At 38.2% G+C, this 25492-nt stretch overlaps 1 protein-coding gene across 1 annotated transcript in view; it reads right to left on the reverse strand.

The window, feature by feature from the left end:
* The window catches only part of CLCA1 (chloride channel accessory 1), a 46015-nt gene that overhangs the window by 16299 nt on the left and 4224 nt on the right, over positions 1-25492 (reverse strand). Inside the window, exons 4-9 of the mRNA XM_069094520.1 lie at positions 25014-25119; positions 23345-23522; positions 8174-8395; positions 6701-6928; positions 2728-2902; positions 2067-2173 (exon numbers count right to left, since the gene is read on the reverse strand). Coding sequence (XP_068950621.1) covers positions 2067-2173; positions 2728-2902; positions 6701-6928; positions 8174-8395; positions 23345-23522; positions 25014-25119 — 1016 coding nt within the window. The remainder of the gene's footprint in view (positions 1-2066; positions 2174-2727; positions 2903-6700; positions 6929-8173; positions 8396-23344; positions 23523-25013; positions 25120-25492) is intronic.

Genomic DNA, 25492 nt, shown 5'->3' on the forward strand with positions numbered 1-25492 from the left:
CCACACACACAAAAAAAACTAGCCGTGTAACCTGGGGCAAATTACTTAACCCTAATTGCCCTCCAAAAGACAAAAGAACCAAACCAAACAAAAAAAAATGCATGTAAGATCCAGACCATATGAATGGAAGATAATCTCAGAGGGGTGGTGTCTGTAGATTTCCAAATCAAGATTTCTTTCCACTGAACCACCTTGGCCCTTGGTCTATTCTGGCCTAGTCTGGTCCTATCATCCTTTTATTCCTCCAAATTAACTCAGTATCCCACCCAACACAGAGGCTCCTCCAAACCTTTTCATGTCTCCATGGCTCCCTCTAAAAATTTTGCCTTATATTTCACTGAAAAAATTGAGGTCATTCTCTAAGAGCTCTTTTTTATCCCCTCCTCCTTTTCATTTCACATCTCCCATATGACTTCTACCACCATCTTTTCCACCCCTGCTTGACATGGAAAGTTGGCTCTTCTCCTTGCCAAGGCAAAACTCTCTCTGTGCATGAGAAATTGATTACCACCCTGTCTCTCATTTATCTTCAATCTCCTTGCCTGCTTGGCTCCTTGTCTCATTGGCTGCTTCTCTACTACAAACATACCCGCATCTCCTCTATCCTCAAAAAACTTCCTCTGATCTGTCCATCCCCATTAGCTATCATCCCATATCTCTTCTCACTTTTGCAGCTAAACTCCTTGAGAAGTCTGTGTACAAGAGGTGCTTCTTCTTTATTTCCTCTATGTTTTTTTTTTACAAATTTGACTTTGACATCTATTTTCATCTTCCTAATTCCTATTTGGGAAATTCTGTCTGTTATCGATTGTTGTTGTTGAGACTTTTCAGTTTAGTCTGACTCTTCACAACCCCACTCTGTCTTTTCTTGGAAAAGCTCCTGCAGTGGTTTGCCACATTCTTTCTCCAGCTCATTTGACAGATGAGGAAATTGAGGTAAACAGGGTGAAGTGACTTGCCCAGGGTCACAGAGGTAATGTCTGAGTCTAGATCTGAACTCACAGAGGACTTGTTTTGACTCCAGACTGGGCATTGTATCCACTGCACCTCCTAGCTGCTCTGCTGTGGACTTTGTGAAAGACTTAAGTGTTGGCCTTGGGCTTAGATTCAGATGACCTTCAAGGTGCTAAAATATCATTGATTTGTAGAAAAGTCATGTCATAGCTAGAGAAGCAGCAGAGAGAACCAATTGGGAAGGTAGTGGCCTGGGGGAGGAGTAGGGCATGGAAATATGCACCTAGAGTCCATTACTAATAGTGGTCTGCACAAAGTTCCATTTCTTTATGCTCTGAGGCTCTAGAAGGAGCCAAAAGGACTAGAACACTCTCTCAAAGCAGTCTGGGTGAAGAGCTTGTTTCATATCAGTGGGACAGTTAGAACATCACGTGAATTAGTATCACTAACTAGTAAAAGTGCTCACAGTTTGGATGGCACAGGAGATACAGCCCAAGCCTTGTAGTCAGAAAAACTTGAATGCAGATTTGGCCTCCAAAACTTTTCAGTGAAGTGCTCTTGGGCAAGTCACTTAACCTCTGTCTGCCTAAGTTTCCTAATCTGTAAAATGGGGCTAATACTAATAGCACCTACTTCCCAGGGTTGTGGTGAAGATTAAATGAGATAATATTTGCAAATTTGTGCTAGCACATAGTAGGTGCTTAATAAGATCTGTTAATATATATGTAAACACACACAAACCTATATATGTGTATACACACACACACACACACACACACCTTTTATTTATACTGTCACTTCCTTCTTGATTCTAATGTTCAACCCAGCATGGTTCAGTGGAAAGAAAGCTGGATGTGGAATCAAAGGATTAAAGTTCAAACCCCATTATGGCCATTCATGACCTGCATGACCTTGGTAAGTCCATTTTCCTAAGCTTCCTCACTTTTAAAATGTGTGGTTTCTACTGGTTGACTCTGAAGTTCCTTCCAATGTCATATCTATTATGTTTGATTCTATGAACTTCAGAGGTTCCTCTAAAATCCAAATCTCTGATCCTATAATGCTATGATCCTATGTAACAGAAGCATGGGAAATGAGAAATTGAAACTGACCTGTATGGACCGTTGAGTGACCATTCCATTTCCAGATGAGAGGGCACTGAATGCATCTATGAGCCCATTGTTCTGGGCATTGTCTGTAGCAGCTGTCTGCACACCTCCTAATGTAGGATTACATTCCCAGAAGTTAAATAATTGGCACAGATTAGTGACAAATTAACAGACTTATGAATGTTATTTTTTTCATAAAGTTTCAGGTTGTTTCATAACCTGCAGTCATTCTACAGCTAGTAGGAATAAAGTTTTACTCTAGGAGGTCAAGGTAAAATATTTCAGTTTTGCAGTGTATAAAATATACATTATACAATCATTAAAGTCTCATTTATCTGGAACACAATCAACCTTGGGAAGAGATATAAATACTCAAATAAGTGTCATAGAATCTATGATCTAAACCAGTTCATATATTTCATTCATAATTGAGCTTGGATCCTCACTACTTCAAGAATCCATTAGTTAAACAATACAGGGACTCCTGGCACATAGTAGGCACTTAATTCTTGGTTGACTGAACCTCCAGAGCCTGTACCCTACTTCCATAACCTTCAGAAACCCAACATCACCTGTATGTCTTAGAGGAGAGCTTGAGGGTGGTTTACATAGAAATAATCATTCATACCTACTGAAGAAACCCATTTTCCAGGTTTTATTTTACCTGTCATCTCTGACAGCCTCTCTAATTCTTTGGCTGCAGAAGGTCCCAGAGCAACTGTGTGGATAATGGCCCCACTTTGCTTCACTTGATCGAAACATGTGCTGATTGTATTGTCTTCCCCATCAGTCAGAAGGACGATTTCTGAACCATCTGTTGAGAATTTCTTTCCTATTACCTGAAATCACAGATTCATCCCAGACATTGGTAAGTAGACTGAGGGTTCTTAGTATCCAAATTTAGATAACACTGAGTGAGTGGATCTGGCCAGGAAGGAAAGAAGAAAATAAAGACCCCAGGAACCTCAGGAATATCTTCCTGTCTTGAGATTTTCAAATATGAAATATGCAACTTTGAGAAACTTAGCCAAAGCCCTTTTTCACATGATCTAATCCAAGAAAATTTGTCCCAGCTGATATTGTCATTTAGAAGCAGGGCTGTTGTTGTCAAACTGAATGACCCAGCTTCTGTACACTGGTATTCAGTCCCAGCCAGGCTATCTGTTCTTTCTGGCTGTAGAACTTGCAGAGGCTGATGAGACACTGGACAGATGAACACCCACTATGTGCAAGGAATTGTTTCTGATTCTTTGGTATTCCTGGGAGGGCTAAAGAGGAGGAAGCTTATGAACCTTAGAGGAGACATGATATGGTGGAAAGAGTCTAAGGCTCTGTGGTTCTCAGTTTCCTCATCTGCACAAGGAAGACATAGATGGCCTCTGAGGTCTCTTCCAGATCTAACTGTGCTCCTGTGCTCTGTCTCACCTGCTTTATTTGGCTAAACCTCTTCATGGTAGTTTGTGTGCTCCAACAGAAGCTTTGGGAAACCAGGCTCTACATCAACTGTCAGACTGGACACTGGGAAACAAAGGCATGACTAATAGCACTCAGTTAGGGAATATTATACAAATCTTGGGGAAGGAACACCCTCCACCAAACCAGATGATAAGTCTTAGGGAGTTGTCCAAGATACTTTGATGTTCAGTGACTTCTGTGGGGTCACAGCTGAAATGTTCCAGTAGCAGAAGTTGAGCTCAGATCTTTCTCAGTATTCTATATGTGAAGCAATGCTGGCTTTACCAGGAAACATATTGTAATATTCCAATGGATCTAGAATTCTCTCTATGTGAGTATTCCCTTCAGAGATGCAAATCACAACCCATCCATCCCTGCCCATCCTCTCTATATGAGGCAGCTAGGCAGGGAGTGGAAATAGTCAGGCTTAAGTTCAAATCTGATTTTCCTAGTTGTGTGACCTTGGGCAAGTCGTTTAACCTCAGTCTGCCTCAGTTTCTCCATCTGTAAAATATAGCTAATAATACAACCTTTCTCACAGGTGTATTATGAGTATCAAATGAGATAATATTTGTAAAATGCTTAGCACAGTGCCTGGTACTTAAGAAATGCTTATTACCTTTCCTACCTGTATTACTCTTGTCTGTGTTCTTCTGCTTGTTTACCACAGGGGAGCTCTTCAATGTGCTAGGGACCTTCCTTGAGTTCTTGGGACATTGGGATGATACCAGTGGAGCACAAGGTCTGCTACCCCTTACTGTCCCTGTGTGACCAGGGCATTTGACCATAATAATGATTGGCATTTAGATGGAGCTTTCAAGTCTGCAAAGCACTTTATGTCTGTGATCTCATTGGAGCTTCCCATTGCTGCTATGAGGTAGCTCCTAGAACTATAGGTATGACTAGCTTCATTCTACAAGTCAGGAAATTGGGGCTCAGAGTGGTTGTATGACTTGCCTGCAGTCATTATGGAGTCAGAAGCAGGATGTAGCTTTCCGACACACTGAGGCCAACACTATTCATTATGCCTCATTGCCTCTTATGGGGAATAATATGTGATAGAAAATAATATACTCATTAGACCAAAGCATTGATTTTCTGCAAAAGTGGCCTTTCTCTAGATATTGCCATTGTTTGAAATTGCTCCATGTAAAAAAAGCACCCCTTAGACTTGAAGATTTTTGTCTGCCCATAATCTCATGTACCTCCTCTCCTTACTCACAGTCACTCCTAACTTTGTTCTTTTTCTGTGCTGTGCTCTCTTAACTCTTTGTTTTTTCATTTTTTCATTTTTTTGCTTTTTTGGAAGCCAATTGGGGTTAAGTGACTTGCCCAAGGTCACACAGCTAGTTTTTGTGTTAAGTGTCTGAGGTCGGATTTGAACTCAGGACCTCCTGACTCCAGGGCCGGTACTCTATTCTCTGCACCACCTAGATACCCTGCTCTCTTAACACTTTATCCCTCTCTGACTTCCCTATCCAATGCTCAGCAATCTCTTGCTCCTTTGTTCTTCCACTGTTGCCATCCTGTTCCTCAACAACATTATTAACTCAACATTTCGGGTCCTGCTCCTGAGCAGTGGAGAACTAGGGCAGAAAGCTCTGAGACAGGGGTTCCCCTAGGAACGTACACCACATGCACTTCAGTCAGGCCTTTGCTATGCTTGTTGCATTTGCTCTTTCTTGATTCTCTAGCACATCTCTCACAACATCCATCCCAACCATTTCCCTAACTCTTTCAGACCCCAGTTTCCCATCCATATCTCTAAAGTCCCAGTACATGGCATCCTCTCTTAATTTGCAGAAAAAGTTGAAGCCATCTGGCATGTTTTCTGGTGTTTTACCCATTTCCTTCCTTCTATATCAGAGGAAACAGCAGTGCTGTCATGTCAAAGCCAGGCTCTCCACAGTGACCTTGATGCCTTCCCTTTCTTCAGTATCTTATTCTATTGACCCCTCTTGCTTTTCCTCTTACATATCTTCAGTCTCCTTCTCTACTGATTTCTTCCTCCATTCCTACAAACATGAGTAGGTGTCCCATGCCATGCAAATAAACTTTACCTTGAGTACAGGTTCAGCCTTTCTCTTTTTCCTCTTTTACTGTTAAACTTCATGCCCTTCACTTCTATACTGCTCAAGTCTTGACAATCTGGGTTCTTTATGTATTGAATCTTGTATCTGCAAAATCATCCCTCTTAGTCCTCATCCTACTTGACCATTTCCCCATCATTCCTATATACAAATTATTTCCTATACAAACATATACTATACTTGCTATAGAAATACCATACATGGTATGTTCACTTTCCACCCACTAACTTACTATTTTTTTCTTTAGCTCCCTCATTAGTAAAATGAGGCTGTTGGACCTCAGGATCACTTAGATAATTCTGTGATTTTATTTCATATCAAGATCAATAATTTTTAGACAGAATTATTGCATCAAAATGTGGAAAACCCTACATCATGGGAGTTCAAATTAATTCATTGCTCTTTGGCTGTGTTATAACATCCCCCTAAGTGGATGACTAACAGCTCCCTGTCTCAGTGTGTTTAAATAAATCAACAGAGCCAGAAATGTCTGGCTTTGCCAGAATGGAGCCTAAACTGAAGAGCATTGCACCTGATTGCCCTGGATGCTTCTGCTGCATACCATGCACCTTTTTATAAATCATACAGTTTGCCTCTCTCTTTGGTTTTATAATTGCACAGTCCACATGGGCTAGAGAATTATTGATTTAGGGCTAGAAAGGACACCAAAGGTCATCAGCTCCACTCTGCTTATTCTACCCATGAGGAATCAGAAGCCTGCACAAATGAAGTGTCCTGCCCAGGGTCACACAGATCGTAAGTCTTTGAGGAAGAATTTGAACTTGGCTCATTCTGACTCCAAGTTGATTGTTCTGTCTGCTGCACTTTGTTGCCTCTCAGGAGTCTAAGGCTGACTTTCTTCCTTCCTTTCATCCCTGGTTCAACACTAAGGGCTTAATATTTTTGTGCTTAATTCAATTAGGATTTCCCCACACCACCATTTGTTAATATTCTTTCCCCTCCCTGGAAATATATTCACTTTTTAGAGGCATCAAATTCATACTAGACAGGAGACATGGAGGGATATTCAGAATAGAAAGTCACTTTTAAATATCCCCTGCAATAGAGGCAGGGAAGGGGAGATGATTTCACCGTAAATGCTGATCTGAGTCCAGAGCAGATGGATGTTCCTCCTGAAGCAACAGTTGGTAGGTTGGCAATGAGGGCATTCCTCTGATCATCAGTCTCTATCTGTACTAATTCACTTCGCACAGTGGCTACACTGTCAAATGTGATCATCCCAGCCCAGGATCCCTTTTCAATGATCTGAAGCAGGAAGAGTTTGGAGGCCTGATTCAGTCGATTTAGCCGGTCCTCATTCTGAAAGAAAAACACAAGTCAAATTGGCAAGGGTTCTTCCCTACAAGCAAGCTATAGCAGAATGGACTAAACCCATATATGGAACTCTAGGGATACTGGGTACCATGGTGGGGACTCTGGATTCTCTAAGGCTAGGAAATATAAACACAAACTCTGGGGTATTCTTCTAGGCTAGAAGGGATTTGAAGATGAGCTTGGAGATAGGCTCTGTGCTTGCTATCTGAGAACAAGGTCACCTCAATTTAGAAAGGCATCTCACCAGGTGACCAAAGGGTCAGTGCATGTTTCAGCCACAGCAACTCTCAAAGCTTAAGTAGTGGAAGGGTTTGTTTGTGAATTGATGGGCCCTCGTTAATAAATTAGCAGATTGTGATAACACTGAAGCATGAAATTTTAAGCTGGATCATGGTTGTGAATGGGTTAGTAGATGAAAGAAATTATATGAAATATTTTTGCCTTTGAATCTGATCTACATCACCAGGGATGAGCTACCGTGTAGAATAGGGACTAGACCTGTGATTTCTTTGGTACAGGGGTCTCCCAGGTGAGGAAACTCTCCCAAACAAGACAAGTTGACACCTCTGTAACTTATAGTTTCAGAGAATTGCCTAATTAGCACATGCTAGATTTGGGAACTGAAATCAGATCCTCCTGACTCAGAGGCCAACTCTCCATTCACTATGCCACATTGTCTCTTAACTTTGACCAAGGAAAGTAATGAACTTGTATGTTGGGACTACTAAGCCATTTTGATCTGTGGGGACTGTTGGGGTACAGGAGAGAGTGCCCAGATTAATGAAGTTGCAGGTAGTTTAATGTATGGAATCTGAGCTGCATTTTTAGGTAGAATGTTCGATGACTTTGCACAATCATCAACAAAGGAGGGAAATATGAAGTCGTACAAAATTGATTGGGTAGTTTGGTTAACAGGGACTACAGATTCTCATGAGCTGGGAAACTAACTTTGAAGCAAATTCTTAGCTAAGTTACCCTTTGACAAGCAAAATGTATTCTTAATTCAGGGGATAATTCACCATGAATCTTTCCTGGAGAAAGAGGAGGAAAGGGAGTATGAGTATGGGGTCTTAAAGGGAAACTTGGTGAAAAGTGAATGATTCCTGCTTCTTAGTGTCTTTTAAACCATGAGATCATTGTAGTTTCCAAGAAGCACCAGATTCTATGGTTCCACCATGTATTGTAAGCACAGTCCTCCTACCTGCCGAGAAGAGGACGGGTTTGGCTTACCGCCATGCTTCCAGACTTATCCAGAACTAAGCACAGGATCCTTTCACCGATCTGCTTCAGTGAGAAGCTGGGCTGGGGTGGCTTTTCTGCTGTCATAGGAGTGGATGTCTTGTAGTCTTCTGAATCTTGAATGACTTCCCATGTGCTCCTGTGGTTGCACTTCTGGTTTTGAGCATTTGGTGCCTCTTTGTTATGGTTCTTTTCTGTACAAAATTCAACCACCTGAAAAAGACCAATTATATGATAAATACAAAAATTATAAACCAGGTTTTCCTATCCTGGGTTTATGAACTAGATTTTGAAAATACATTTTTTTATACTTTAAAAAATAGAATTGGCTTTGTTTATCATCCTGAGTATTTTATTTTATGCATTTAAAACTTGACTATGAGAAGGGGTCCAAAAGCTTCTCTGGAGTACTGAGAAGTCCATGACACAAAAAGAGTTCTTGGTGAAGAACTCTTTCTAGAAACCATTAATGTAATCAATGCAACTATCAACCCAATCATGATTTAGGGGGAAACGAACTCATTTGAAAAACTCTTTAACATTCACGGGATTTTAATCCTGTCCCTTCTACTATCTTGACCAAGTCATTTAACCTTAATTTCCTCACCTGCCAAAGTGAAGGTGTTGGACTAGATAAATAGGTCTTGGGATTCATTTACACTAAAAAATTATTGACGATACTTCCCCCCAGAGCTTTTGTTTATATTTGTTTAAGCTACTTATATTTATCACATTAGAAATTAAATGCCTTATTGGTATTATGAAATAGTTTTGACCTGAAGAACACCCAGAAATGGTGTCAGGGACAGCAGGCTAAGTGTGCTAGAACCAACTCTAAGGGGTTGTCAAGAGTCAATCATTGAATTTTCATCAGGAACAGTTATACCTCAGGATTCAGCAAATACTACAAATCAGGACTAGGTTTATTGTTTTATTGACTGTCTAGGGGTGATAAAGAAGCAGCCCATGCACTTGGAAACCAGGTAGGGAAATATTCAACAAAATAAATAAAAACAATAAAATATAGAAGATTACATTACATATACAACTCAGTATACAGGTAAAGGGATGCTTCTATATGGATAAGGGGGATTTTTTTCTATTTGAGTTTAACACACTAGTATAGACTAAAGAAAATGAAGGAGACAATGTGAACAAGGAAGTTAATACTTAGAAATGTGTCTTGCATGTATTTTTTTTCAGAGTCAGTTGTTAAATATTTACCAGCATACCTTTGCCTACATTGTTCTCCAGTCCACAAATTGAGAAATGGACTAGGTGATTTCCAAGTTTCCTTCCAACTTGGCTCTTCTCTGAGCCTAGAATTCTGAGTTTGATTTGAATGTGAGCACTTACAAGGAGAAGAGACAATGAATGAAAGCTAGCAGGGGCTCCTGAAGTCATGTAAAATGACCTCTATTCCATTTGTTACAAGTTCACTAGACAGGTAGATCTTGGAAGCATCTCAGGCATCTGGATTTCAGCAAAATGTTTGACTAAATGTCTTTGTGAATATGTTGATAAAATGTAGAAAGAATAATAATATAACTAATTTGGTTCATCCCTGGTTGACTGAGTCCAGAGATGGTAAGCAATGTAGTAATATAAAGGTATTCATATGGTGGGCTACATTTAGTGGAATGCCACAGGGATTTTTTCTTGGCCCTGTTTTTTTTGTTAGCCTAATTTTTAATCTAATTTCAAAATAAGTTTTTAGTTACTTGGATTAAGGCATGAAGAGTATCTGCATCTGCTTTTTAGAAGTTGCAAAACAATGTAGAATAGATAATTTGGGTTGTAGCATCAAGATCTGTAAAAACCTCACCAGGAACAGGAACAGGAAGTGAGGTAAAAACCATAAGGTGAGAAGTGGAGTCTTTTACTTGCGTTCAAACATCAGAAGTACAGAGTGGGGAAGATATGTTTAGAAAGGAGTTCATGAAGGGGATAAGAGATTAAGGTACCCATAAAATCTCTATAAAATTTCTTGCCTTCTCAATTAGGGTGAGTGGGAAGGGAGGAACGGAGAGAATTTGGCACCCAAAGTTTTAAAAACAAATGTTAAAAATTGTTTTCACATGCAACTGGAAAATAAGATACACAGGCAATGGAGTATAGAAATCTATCTTACCCTAAAAGAAAACAGAAGGGGAAGGGGAGGGGCTAGTGTCCTGATAGAAGGGAGGGCAGATTGGGGGAACAGGTAGTCAGAATGCATGCTGTCTTATGGTGAGGGGAGGGGAGAGATGGGGAGAAAATTTAGAACTCAAAATCTTGTGGAAATGAATGTTGAAAATTAAATAAATAAATTTAAATTAAAGAGTCATGGGATTTCCAGGGGGCAGAGTCAAGATGGTGGAGTAGAAACATGACCTCCGAGCAGCTCCTGCTTCCACCTTCCCCAATCAATGTATAAAGGGGACTCAGAATAAACTTTGGAGCTGCAGAACCCACAAAATGACACAGAGAAGCTAACTTCCTGCTGAGGACAGTCTGGTAGGCCGGCAGGAATGGGCCAGTGCAGGGAGCAGAGCCCAGGCTCGAGTGAGCCTGAGGTTTTAGCCCCAGGGTGGGTCTGACCAGTCACTGGCCTGAGGGACTCCAGATCAGCAGCAGCTGTGGCCCTTTCCAGAATTATCAACACATAGATGCAAAGGACAAAGTGAGAGGTCAGTGCAGTGTGGAATTTGAGACCCAGTAAGTGGGAGTGCATGGCTTTTACCCCTGAGGTAAGAAGCCTCTGAGCCACCTGGCACAGCCAGCCAGGGCCAAGTGGCAGCTTTAGCTCCTGGACTGCAAAATGTAGGGGGACCAAGCGACCAGTCTAAGGGGTAATCGCTCTTGCTTTAACCTGCTTGGATCTGGATTGCAGTCTAGGGTGGAGGTCCTGGGGTGCATGACCAGCTTACCGGAGTGTGTGGAGGCCATCTAATGATGAGGGCACCCATCTAATACCTCCGGCAGCTAAGAAAACCCCAGCGTTTGGGATGAAAGCTCCCCCGTCTCGTGGCAGAATCCTACTGTGGCAAAAAGCCAGGGGTCAAATAACTGAGAGGCGACATGACCAGGCAAAAGAAACAAAGCAGACAGAAGATTCCAACATTAGACTCTTACTTTGGGGACAAAAGGAGCAAAGTATGGAACAGGAGGAAGAAAGTGAAGTCAGAACTCCTGCACCAAAAGCTTTGAAGGAAAATATGAGCTGGTTATAGGCCATAGAGGACCTTCAGAAGCAGATAAGAGAAGTACAGGAAAAATTGGGAAGAGAAATGAGAATGATGCAAGAAAATTACGAAATGAGAGTCAACAGCCTGACTGAGGAAAATAACACCTTAAAAAACAGACTAATTCAAATGGCAAAGGAGACTCAAAAAGGCAATGAGGAGAAAAATGCCTTAAAAAGCTGAATTTGCCAGATGGAAAAAGAACCTCAAAAGCTTACTGAGGAGAATCATTGCTTCAGAATTAGATTAGAGCAAATGGAAGCTAATGACTTACAAATGAAAGAATAGAAGCAAATGTGAAATATCTCATGGGAAAAAACCACTGATCTGGAAAATAGATCCAGGAGAGATAATTTAAAAATTATTGAACTACCTGAAAGCCATGATCAAACTAAGAACCTAGAAATCATCCTCCAGGAAGTTCTCAAAGAAAATTGCCCTGATGTTTTAGAATCAGAAGGCAAAATAGAGGTTGAAAGAATCCACCGATCACCTCCTGAAAAAGATCCCAAAAAGAAAACTCCTAGGAATATTATAGCCAGGTTCCAGAATTCCCAGATTATGGAGAGAATATTACAAGCAGCCAGGAAGAAACAATTTGAATATTGTGGAAACACAATTAGGATAACCCAGGATCTGGCAGCTTCTACACTGAGGGATCGAAGGGCTTGGAATATGATATTCTGGAGGGCAAAGGAGCTGGGATTAAAACCAAGAATCACCTACCTAGCAAAACTGAGTATCATGTTTCAGGGGAAAATATAGTCATTCAGTGGAATAGAGGACTTTCAAGCATTCTTGCTGAAAAAAACAGAGTTGAATAGAAAATTTGACATTCAGATACAAGAAGCAAGAGAAGCATGAGAAGGTAAACAGGGAAAAGAAATCATAAGGAACTTATCAAAGTTGAACTATTAACATTCCTACATGGAAAAACTATAATTGTAACTGATGAAACTTTTCTCAGTATGAAAATAGTTGAAGGGAATAGAAATATATATATATATATATATATATATGAGGGTGTATGGGCATGTGAATACATATGTGAATGTGTGTATATATGTCTACAGGTATACATAGAGGGCACAGGAGCAACTTAACAGGAAGGGATGATATTTAAAAGGTGAAATTAAGAGGTGAGAGAGGAATATAATGAGAGGAGATGGGGAGAGACAGAATGGGGTAAACTATCTCATATAGAAGAGGCAAGGGAAAATGGTTACAATGGAGGGGAAGAATAGGAAGGCAAAAGGGAATGGGTAAACCCTATTCCCATTGAATTTGGCTTGGTGAAGGAATGAAATACACATGAAATAGGGTATCTCACCCTACAGGATAGTAGGGGAAAAGGTGATGAGTGAGGATGATGGAAGGGAGGGCAGGCTGGGGGGTAGGGAAGCTGGAAGCACCCACTTTTGAAAAGGGATGGGATCAAAGTAGAGAATAGAACAAGTGGGAAGTGGGATAGGAGGGAGGGAAATATAGTTAGTCTTTTACAATATATCTACTATGTTATTGTTTTGCATTAACCACACATGTACAACCTATACTGAACTGCTTATCTTCCCAGTAAGGGTGGTTGACAAGGGAGGAAGGGAATGAATCTGGAATTCAAAGTTTTAAAATCAAATGTTTAAATATATATACTATTATTAATACTATTTTACATGTAATTGGGAAATAAGTTATAAAGGCACTGGGGCATAGAGATCCACCATGCCCTACTGGAAAAGTCGAAAGGGGTATGGGAGAAGATATGGAAGAGAGCAGATTGGAGGAGGGGATATCCTGTGGGACTGCTCTTTTGGGGAGGTGGATAGGGGAAAAACCAGGAGAAAATTTGTAACTCAAAATCTGGCGGAAATGAATGATGTAAATCAGAAAAAGAATAATTAAAGAGTCATTTGCCACTTTACAGTAATGCTGACTTAAAGAAAAAAAATAAGAGCGAGGGAAAAAGTACATCATGAATAGATGTTGTGTGAGCCAGAAGACCAGAATCACATGAAGGGCTGCACCAATTTAAAGAACCAAGTCTATTTCTTTGATAAATTAGTGAATCTCATTAGAAGTTGACCTCATAGAGACAATAATTTTTCAGTATGGGGGAGAATTCCCTTGACTATGTAAAGAAGAATGAGATGTTGAGGAAGTTCTTCTCCAGTTCATATCTTCTGGAGATCCTAGAACTTGTGTTAAGCCCTTTGGCCCGGCCATGGAACCTATCCTTGGAGCAGAGGAAAACATCCACAGACCAGTCAGTCTGCCTCTAAAGTCTAGGGAGTATATGCTGGAAAAGATTTCAAAGAAATTGAATAAACTCACTGCAATGCTGACAGAGTTTGAGGAAATGTGTTCTGGTCGTTCTGGGAAAATGGCCGGCAAAAGCAGCAATAACTCGGGCTGCAACTTCCTTTTGACCTTCTCACATTTCCATCAGTTAGTCTCTGCCTTTTTAAAGACTAAGAGGATGAACTGTGAGGGAAGTGGTACCACACAGCCCCCTGTGTCAACCCCTGTGGCCCATTATTCCAGTCTGTACAAAACCCTGACCCTCTGTGGCCAGGAACTCTAAACTATCACTGAAATCATTTCTAAGAAGATGACGCTTCTAAGAAGGTAGTGGAGACAACAGAGAAGCAACAGAAGGAGAAATACCTTTGGAGTAGGAAAAATTTCAAGGCACTTTGTTCTCAAAAATGGAAGAGCTGAAACAGAAACACAGGTTTTTCCAAGGGACTGTGTGGAAATGCAGTGAGAAGGGTGATAGAAGCTAGGAGGCCATCGCAGAGTACTTTAGGACTTGGCTACTACTTCTGCATTGGAAGGAGCAGGTAAGCACTAAGGGCTTTAGATATGAGGCAAATTTTTCAAACTATCATCAAGGAATGAAAAGCAGATGTAGTTGACTATAGGCACTGTTCCAGAATAATGACCAACTAGTGTTGAAAAAACTGGTAAGCAGTTTTCAAAACCATCTGCTTTCTACCTCTCCCCATTTCTTTCCATTTCCATTGAGGGTGCCATCATTCTTCCAATCACCCTGATTCACAGCCTAAGAGTCATTCTATCCTCTTAACTCATGCCTTACATCTGCACAGGAACTTCTGTCACTGCCCCTCCTTGCTGGATCCCCAAATTACAAAGGAATGGAGTGTTCTGTCCGTACCATCGACCCCATTCAGCTGAATCTCTCAGAGGCCCTGGTGCTTGAAGAGAACAAGTAGCCCTATATTAGATGCAATGGGGAAACAGAAGTGCCATATATCGAAGCACAAATAGTCTCTTTATCATATTTTCAATTGAATCAAAACTGGATGGAAAGAGTAATACATGGGATAACAGAAGTGGGTCTAGAAGCTCTCAGCAGTCCCCTACTATTGGCCAAAAACAAGTATTTTTAAATGTATTAAATGCCTATTATGTGCCAGGCCAAAAAGGGAACTAACTGTTCTATAATCCCATTAGAAAGTAGGCCTTTGATGAGTATTTCTTGAATTGAGTTGAATTGAATTAAATTGAATTAAAACAACTCAAATCAAGCATAGCCATGTAGCATAGTGAGATCACTGGGTCTATAGCCAGGAAAACCTGAATTCAAATTCTAACTCAGATGTTTACTAGTGACCCTAGACAAAATACTTAACCTTTGTCAACCTCAGTTTCCTCATCAATAAAATGGGGGTAATAATAGGAGCTACTTTCCAGGGTTGTTGTGGGATAGAAATGAAATAACATTTGTAAAATGCTTTGGAGATCTTAAAGCAATATATAAATCCATAATGATTATTATTATAATTAAATAACTAGGCTGAAACTTTTTAACATTCACTCAAGGTAGGATTAGGAAGTGATGGAATAGCTCCTGAACATTTTACCTGCAAATTGTATTTTTCATGATGTTATTGACTGACTTGTGCATGTTATTTTATCCTCTCTATACTGAAGTGGAAATACAATTTTACATGAATTATTTTGGTTCCTCAATGACCAAAGGCTCCCACTTAAGCCAAATTATTGTTCTTCTTTGGATCAAGTCATTTGTGGAATTGGCTGCTTTTTTATACTTGACACCAAGATAAATGTTCAAGTCAAATTCACTCCTTAAAAGTATGCAAATTGAAAAAAGGAACCCATTTAGGAACATATATATGTGTGTGTGTGTGTGTGTGTGTGTGTGTGTGTGTGTGTGTGTGTGTATAATTTTGAGGATGATTTTTGAGAGGTGTTTTACAATGTAGGGTCAGTTCAGTCAGGCACCATCTATTTTCCTAAAAACTTAGCTTTGTTGTTGTTCAATAATTCAGTGGTTTCCAACTTTTTGTGACCCCTATGGACCATAGAATACCAGGCCCCTATTCTCCATTATTTCTTGAAGCTTATCCAAGTTCATATTTGTGGTTTACATAACTCTCCCATTCTCATCCTTTGCCACCCCCTTTTCCTTTTGCCTTCAAACTTTCCCAACTTCAGGATCTTTTCCAATGAGCCTTATCTTCTCATTATGTGGCCAAAGTATTTATGCTTCAGCTTCAGTATTTGATTTTCCAGTGAACAGCCTGAATTAATTTCTTTAAGTATTGACTAATTTAATCTCATTGCTGTTCAAGGGTCTTTCAAAAGTTCTTCAGCACCACAATTCGAAAAGTGTTGATTCTGTGGTGCTCAGCTTTCCTTATAGTCTAACTCACATAGCCATACATTGCTCCTGGAAAAACTAGCTTTAACTATATGGACCTTTGTCAGCAAGGTGATGTCTGTCCTTGTTAATATGCTGTCCAGATTTGTCATAGTTTTTCTTCCAAGGAGCAAGTGTCTTTTAATTTCATGGCTACAGTCACCATCTGCAGTGATCTTTGAACCCAAGAGTATATAATTTGACATTGCTTCCATTTATTCTCTCTGTTTACCAGGAAGTGATGACACAAATTGCCAAGGTCTTAGTTTTTTTATGTTAAACCTCAAGTCAGCTTTTACACTCTCCCATTTTACTCTAATGAAGGGACTCTAATTCTTCTCTCTCTGTTATCAGAGTGGTATCATCTACATATCAGAGACTACTGATATTTCTCCTGGCATCCTAAATTCTGGTGTTTTATTCATCCAGCTTGGCATTTCACATGATGTATTCCATATAAGTTAAATAAATTATGTGACAATATACAGACTTGTTGTACTTCCTTTCCAATCTTAAACCCATCAATTGTTCCATGTTTGGTTGTAACTGTTGCTTCTTGAACAGCATACAGGTTTCTTAGGAGACAAGTAAGATGATCTGATATATCTATCTCTTTGAGGACTTGCCACATTTTGTTGTGATCCACACAGTCAAAGGCTTTAGTATATTCAATGAAGCAGAAGGAGAGGTTTTTCTAGAACTCCCTTGCTTTCTCCATAATCTAGCAAATATTGGCAATTTGGTCTCTCGTTCCTCTTCTTCTTCAGAAACCATCCCGCTCTTCTTGATTCAGATGTTGCTGAAGCCTAGCTTGGCAGAATCTTAAGAATTAACCTTGCTGGCATATAAAATGAGCACAATTGTTCAGTAATTTGAGCATTCCTTGGCATTGCCCTTCTTTAGGACTGGGATGTTAAACTGATCTTTTCCAACTCAGTGGCCACTGTTGAGCTTTCAAAATCTGTTGGTATATGGAGTGCAGCACTTTAATAGCATCATATTTTAGGGTTTTAAATAACTCAGCTGGAATTCCTTCACCTCCCCTAGCTTTATTATTCGCAACGTTCTGAAAGCCCATTTGACTTCATTCTCCAGGATGTTTGATGCTAGATCAATAACCACATCATTGTGGTTATTGGTGATGCCAAGATTTTTCTTGAGTGCTTCTTTTGTGTATTCTTGCACCTCTTCTCAATCTCTTTTGCTTCTATTAAGTCCATACTATTTTTTCTTTTATCATGCCTATTTTTTGCATGAAAATTTCCTTTGATATTTCTATTTTTTTTTGGAAGAGATCTCTTGACTTTCCCATTCTATTGGTTCTTTCTATTCCTTTGCATTGCTCATTTAAGAAAACCTTATTATTTCTACTTGCTGTTATCTGGAATTCTGCATTTGGTTGGTTATATTTCCCTTTCTTCTTTCCCTTCCACTTTCCTTCTTTCCTCAGCTCTTTATAAAGCCTCATCACATAACCAGAAAGCAGAAACCTTAGCTTAGTCTGCCTTTCCCCTCTAAATTAGAAGGCAGTCCTTTTGTCAGTCAGTCAATAAGCATTTGGCCTTTGAGCCAAAATGATGAAATCATTGAGATTTCTAAGACTACTTTAAACTTATTTATGTGTATGAATAGTTTTCAAAAGGCTAGAAACTTTAGATAATGATAAAGAGATAGGATAATATTTAACAGACAGTTAAACATTAAAAAAGAGGTATTGATATCCAAGGCAATTTCAAAGGATTTATGATGAAAAAAAATGCCATTCATCCCAAGAGGAAAAACTGATGGAGTCTGAATTCAGATCAAAGAATTTTTTTTTAGTTTTCTGAAGGGGGTGGTTGTCTGTTTTCTTTTGCAACCTGACTAATATGGAAATATGTTTTGTATGAATGCACATGTATAATCTATAGCAATTGTCTTCTCAAAAAGGAGAAAGGAAAGGAGAGAATTACAAACTCAGTTTCTTTTTGCTTTTTGGAGGGCAATTGGGGTTAAGTGACACAAAAATTTTTTAAATGAATGTTAGAAATTGTTTTCATATGTAATTGAGAAAAAAGAGCTATTGAGGATATCATGACCCCTTATACACTCCAACCTCCAAGAAAATATTCCCTCCTGATAGAAGGCAGGGCAGATTGAGGAAGGTGGTGGTCAAAAGAAAAACTCTAGTGACAATGGAAAGGAAGAAAGGAGAGAGAAAAGCTTGAACAGGGAGAAAAATAAAATGGAGAGAAAGACATAGATGGTAATCATAACTGTGAATGAACTAAAACAGAAGCAGATAGCAGAGTGGATTAAAAACCATAATCCTACAATATGTTGTTTATAAGAAACACATCTGAAGCAGAGGGATACACACAGAATAAAGGTAAAAGGCTGGAGTAGAATTTATTATGCTTCAACCGAAGTGAAAAAAAAAATACAGGTGTAGCAATCCTGATCTCAGATAAAGCAAAAGCAAAATAGATGTAATTAAAAGAGATAAGGAAGAAAACTACATTCTGCTAAAAGGTACCATAGACAATGAAGTAATATTATTACTAAACATATATACAACAAGTGGTATAACATCCAGATTCTTAGAGGAGTAGTTAAGTGAGTTACAGGAAGCAACAGACAACAACACTATACTAGTGAAGACCTTCAACCTCCCTTTCTCACAACTAGATAAATCTTACCACAAAATAAACAAGAAAGAAATTAAGGAGGTGAATAGAATGTTAGAAAAGTTAGATATGATAGACTTCTGGAGAAAAATTGAATGGGAATAGAAAATAATATACCTTTTTCTCAATAGTACATGACACCTACACAAGAGTTGACCTTGTATTAAAAACCTTACAATCCAATGCAGAAAAGCAGAAATAGTAAATGCACCCTTTTCAGATCATGATGCAATAAAAATTACATATAATAAAGGACCATGGAAAGATAGACTAAAAATTAATTGGAAACTAAAAAATCTAATCCTAAAGAATGAGAGGGTCCAACAACAAATCATAGAAACAATCAATAACTTCATCCAAGAGAATGACAATAGTGAGACAACATGCCAAAACTTATGGGATGCAGCTAAAGCAGCTCTTAGGAGAAGTTTTATATCTCTAAATGCTTACGTGAATAAAATAGAGAAAGAGGAGATCAATGAATTGGGCATGCAACAAAAAAAAGTAGAAAAAGAACAAATTTTAAAATCCCCAATTAAATACCAAATTAGAAATTCTGAAAACCAAGAGATATTAATAAAACCAAAATTAAGAAAATAAATGAAAAAAAAGAAAATAATTGAAAAAAAACTGAGATGGTTTTATGAAAAAAAAAACAAATAAAATTGATAAACCTTTGGTTAATTTGTTTTTAAAAAAGAAAACCAAATTACCAGTATCAAAAATGAAAAGAGTGAATTCACCACCAATAAGGAAGAAATTAAAACAATAATTAGGAGCTATTTTGCTTAACTCTATGTCAATAAATTTGGCAATCTTAGTGAAATGATTGAATATTTATAAAAATATAAATTGCCCAGATTAACTGAAGAGGAAATAAAATACTTAACCCCATTTCAGAAAAGAAATTAAACAAGCCATCAATGAACTCCCTAAGAAAAATTCTTCAGGGTAAGATGAATTTACAAATGAATTCTATCAAACATTTAAAGAGCAATTAATTCCAAATAATATACGAACTATTTGGGAAATAGGTAAAGAAAGAGTTCTGCCAAATTCTTTTTATTTTACAAATATAGTGCTAATACCTAAACTGGGAACAGTCAAAACAGAGAAAGAAAATTATAGACCAATTTCCCTAATAAATATAGATATAAAAAATTTAAATAAAATAGCAGCAAAGAGATTGCAGCAACTTATCTTGAGGATAATACACTATGACCAGGTAGGATTTATACCAGTAAAGCAGGGTTGATTCAATGTTAGTAAAAGTGTCAGCATAATTGACCATATCAACCACAATACTAAGAAATCACATGATTATCTCAATAGATGCAGAAAAAAGCTTTTGACAAAATACAATACCTATTCTTATTAAAAACATGACAAAGTATAGGAATAAATGGAATCTTCCTTAAAATGATAAGCAACATCTATCTAAAACCATCAGCAAGCATTATATGTAATAGGGATAAGCAAGCATTTCCAATAAAATTTGGGGTTAAACAAGGATGTTCATTATGGCCACTGTTCTTGAGTGTTGTACTAGAAATGTTAGCTTTAGCAATAAGAGAAGAAAAAGAAATTGAAGGAATTAGAATAGGCAAAGAAGAAACAAAGCTATCATTCTTTGCAGATACTATGATAGTATACTTAGACAATCCTAGAGAATCAAGTAAAAAAAAACTACTTGAAATAATAAACAGCCTAACAAAGTTGCAGGATATAGAATAAATCAACATAAGTCATTGGTATTTCTATATATTAATAACAAAGTGAAACAGCAAGAGATAGAAAGAGAAATTCTGTTTAAAATTACTGTAGACATTATAAAATATTTGGGAGTCTGTCTACCAAAACAAACACAGGAACTATATGAACACAATTACAAAACACTTTTCATATACATAAAGTCAATCTAAATAATTGGAAAACTATCAGTTGCTCATGGATAAGCTGCACTAATATAATAAAAATGTAAATTCTACCTAAATTAATTTACTTGTTCAGTACCACACCAATCAAACTACCAAAATTATTTTATAGAGCTAGAAAAAATAATAATGAAATTCATCTGTAAGAACAAAAGTTTCAAAATGTCAAGAGAATTAGAGAAAAGAAATGCAAAGGAAGGTGGCCTAGTTATAGCAGATATTAAATTGTGTAATAAAGCAGCAATTATAAAAACTACTTGGTACCGGCTAAAAAATAAAATGGTGGATCAATAGAATAGGTTAGGTACATAAGACACAGTAGTCAATAACTATAGTAATCTACTGGTTGATAAACCCAAAGACTCCAACTGCTGGCATAAGAGCTCACTATTGAACAAAAAACTGCTGGTAAAGCTAGAAAATAGTATGGAAGAAACTAGGCATAGATCAATATCTTACAATGTATACCAAGATAAAGTAAAAATGAGTACATAATTTAGATATAAAGGCTGATAGTATAAGCAAACTAAGAGAGAAAAAAGTAGTTTACCTGTCAAGTTTATGGAGAAGGGAAGAATTTATGACCAAACAAGAGATAGAGAACATTTTGAAATGCAAAATGGATGATTTTGATTACATTAAATTGAAAAGGTTTTGCACAAACAAAGCCACTGCAACCAAGATTGGAAGGGGGAGCAGAGAACTGGGAAACAATTTCTACAGCCAGTGCCTCTTGTAAAGGCCTCATTTCTAAAACAGATAGAGAGCTGAGTCAAATTTATAAGAATACAAGTCATTCCCCAATTGATAAATGGTCCAAGGTTATGAACAGGCAGTTTTCAGAGGAAGAAATTAAAGTTATCTATAGTAGTACAAAATGCTCTAAATCACTATTTATTAGAAAAATACAAATCAAAACCACTCTGAGGTACCACATCACACCTATCAAATTGACTAACATGACAAAACAGGAAAATAATAAATGTTGGAGAAGATGTAGGAAAATTGGAATACTAATGCATTGTTGGTAGAGTTATGAACTGATCCAACCATTCTGGAGAGCAGTTTTGAACTATACCCAAAGGACTACAAAACTGTGCATCCCCTTTGATCTAGCAATACCACTTCTAGGTCTATATCCCAAAGAGATCATAAAAATGAGAAAAGGACACACATGTACAAAAATATTTTTAGCATCTCTTTTTGTGGTGGCCAAGAATTGGAAATTGAAGGGATGCCCATGAATTGGGGAATGTCTGAACAAGTTGTGGCATAGGAATGTAGTGGAATACTATTGTGCTATAAGAAATAATGAGCAGATAGACTTCAGAGAAACCTGGAAAGACTTACATGAACTGATGCTGAGTGAAGTAAGAACCATGAGAACATTGTACACAGTAACAGCAACATTGTGCAATGACTGACTTTGATAGACTTAGCTATCCTCAGCAATGCAATGATCTAATAAAACTCCAAAAGACTCATGATGGAAAATGCTAGCCACATCCAGAGAAAGAACTATGGAGTCTGAATGCAGATTGAAGCATACTATTTGCTCTTTTTTGGTTTTGTTTCTTCTTTCTCTTGGTTCTAATTCTTCATTACAACATGACCAATATGAAAATATGTTTAATATGAATGTGTGTGTGTATATATATATATATATATATATATATATATATATATATATATATAAAGAGAGAGAGAGAGAGAGAGAGAGAGAGAGAGAGAGAGAGAGAGAGAGAGAGAGAGAGAGAGCCTATATCAGATTACATGCCATCTTGGGAAAGGAAGAGAGGAGGGATGGGAAGAAAAACTCAAAATCTTATGGAAGAGAATGTTGAAAACTGAAAATAAATAAGTTATTTTTTTTAAAGTGCACAGCAGAGGATAAAAGAAAACTTACAAGGAAGCAAGGAAAAGATGGATAGCTCTCAACACTCAACAACTCTCTATATTTATTATATAGGCTTGTTTGAAATGGAAATTTATTGCTATATGTTTTCAATCCTGTCTTACGTTCTGCTGTGCACATGCCATATTTTTTCTTTTCTTATTTGTATTTAAGTTTATATGTTTCATTTCCTTTCTTTTCTTAAATGTGTAAGTTTCAGTAATAAAAAGAAGAAAATAAATAAAGTATTCCCTCTCAAAGTCCAAATTTTCTTTTTTCTTTTAGAGATTTAAATGGGGTATTTAAAATAAAGAGAATGGCCAGAGTGTATGGGGTGGGAAGGGGGAAATAAGAGGACTGGAGCAACGATGCTGGTATTCCCTTGTATTCTCCTGATTTTGTATCCTCAGTCTTCCCTTTTAGAGAAATAATGGCTCATTAAGGGGCTGCCTCGCCCAAGGGGACTACCTCAGGTCATCTGGACTGATGTTCTAATAGAAAGACAGACTGTGGTAAGGAAAGAGCCCTGAGCTAGCACCACCTGACCATGCATCACTTATTTTACTTCTCCAAGTCTCCATTTCCTCATATGTGAAATAGGAATGAAGGTTATGACAAATGAGGTCCTTCTAAGCATCAAATAGGAAGGTAGAGGCAAAGTGTCTTGTAAACCTTAACACTAAATAAATGCCAGCTCATAGGGTCAGAACAGGTCCTGTTTCTTCTTTTTACAAACTTCAGAACCAATAATCCAAATACTTACAGAATCAATGCTTTGCATGAACATGATGGAGGCTTTCTCAGTCTGAACTTTGTCAGGTATGAATAAACAGTCTTTGTTAAACTTTCCCGTTTGGGGATCTGTTCTGCATGATCTGATGGAACAGCTGCCTCCGGAGCATATGTTTACCTTATTTGTACCAGTGATGGCTCCAGAACATCTGAAAACACATTAGGATCAGATTTTAAGAACATCAGTTCATTTCAAATCTCGCCCCAACCTAAGTGTATCCTTGATGTTATCACATCAGCTATTCTTCATCACCAAATGTGTTTAGGCAGCAAAGTCTCAGGTGACCAGGAAGAACAATTTCTATTTGGCAGAGAATGCCTGCAGGGAATTCCAGGCTGGCTTTTTGGAATATTCTAATGCTAACCTGTCTACAAGTCTGCTTTACTGGTGTCCCTGACTGTGCTGCTCACAGGGCTGGGCTCCAGGCTCCTTATTGTCTTCATGGGAATTAAGAGAAAATTCTTCTCATTCTCAGCAACTATAGTAGCTGCTCAGTGTTTTTTTTTTATTATCACCGCTAACATGCAGCACAGCTCAAGTTTTTTTTTTAAAATCTGTATTCCTAAGTATACAATTTGTTTTACATTGATTTCTTTTATAAAGTTTTATTCATTCATTAGATCAAAAGGACTCAACAAAGCATCTCTCAAGGCTCTCTGGACTAGCCAAAAATGTAGGGGAAATAAGGCCGCCATAAAGACTCTTGTCTCTCCCAGTTACCTTGCATTTACTTCACATCTACTTGGTTTATGTATGTATATAAGTACATATTATTTCCTTCAAGGTCTTTGAGAGCTGAGATGGTTTCATTTTTCCCTTTGTAACCCCAGCACCTAGGACAGAGCCCAGTACATAGCAGGTACTTCACCAATGCTTGTGGATTGACTGATACTAAACCTTTTGTTAACCCAACAGGAAGAGCAATGTAGGTTTCCTTCAGAGACAGGGAGAGAGCAGTTATAGCCTACAGAAGGAAAGATGCTGCCATTTTCTCTCCTTGAGAGCTGTAGTTACCCACCGAAATGCCAAGAAGTAATAGAATTATACTTGTGCTTCCTAAAGCCATTCCTAAAATAGCTGAGGAAATAGATTGTAAGAGGAGAAAGAGGAAAAGAACCAGGTAGGTCCTTTGGTGCAGTGAGGGTGTGGTATTCCAACATTTTGGGAATCTGGTTTGCTATTCTTATACTTCCACTTGGCTTCTGTTTTGGTCTTATTCTGTGTGTGTGTCTCTATCTGACAATGTGTACTACTGCTGTCCTGAGGAGGCAGCAAGGACGTGCTAGGTCTATCTCTCTAGGGGTGACTTGTATCTGAGGCCATGTTTGCAAACCTCTCCGTGTTCCAGACATATATTGCAGCACCAAAGAGTTTGTTTGTGATTTTATGCCTCAGATTCAGAAACAATTTCCGTGCTTTGATATAACTGCCTTTGCTTTGAAGTATACTGGGGTAGGAGCCCGTCACATATTATATAAAGAAGGTAATTATGAAATTAATGATACACATGCTATTGTTGTTATCTATCGATGAAAAGAAAAACAATCTTGACAACTGAAATATTTTTAGAAATTAACTTGAGAGAAGATGATTTCAATCTGACGTGGTTCACAAAAAGATTTAAAGAAGACAATCATACTTTACTGGTACATTTTTTCCATTAGACTGGTAGAAACGCTCCTCTTCATTGTACTCCTCAAACACTCCCCACCGAAAATGGGCCCATTCGTGAACTAAAATTTTTCCTGTGGGAATATATTTGAAATGCAAAAATATAATGACTTCTACAATCAAAGGTTCTGTGGGTAATCCCTCATGTCAATGTGGGTATTCTTTTCATCAGTGCAAATTGCACCCTAGTTATTTACTTCATCTCCTGTGAAATTCTTATTCATGGTCCCCCACAGATCACCTGTGGATAAACTACCCAGTACACTGAGGCCCTTCTTCTAGAGTTTTATATTTCATGGGATGATATTTGTAAAGCACTTAGCATAGTGTCTGGGATATGGTAGATGACTGCTACATATTCCCTCCCTCCCTCTGTCCTTCCCTCCCTTCTTCCCTCCCTCCCTCCCTTCCTTCCTTCCTTCCTTCCTTCCTTCCTTCCTTCCTTCT

The sequence above is a fragment of the Petaurus breviceps genome, unplaced genomic scaffold, assembly GCF_028583685.1.
Source record: "Petaurus breviceps papuanus isolate PSGF00001 unplaced genomic scaffold, PetGlider_PUasm1.0 220, whole genome shotgun sequence".
Lineage (NCBI taxonomy): Eukaryota > Metazoa > Chordata > Mammalia > Diprotodontia > Petauridae > Petaurus > Petaurus breviceps.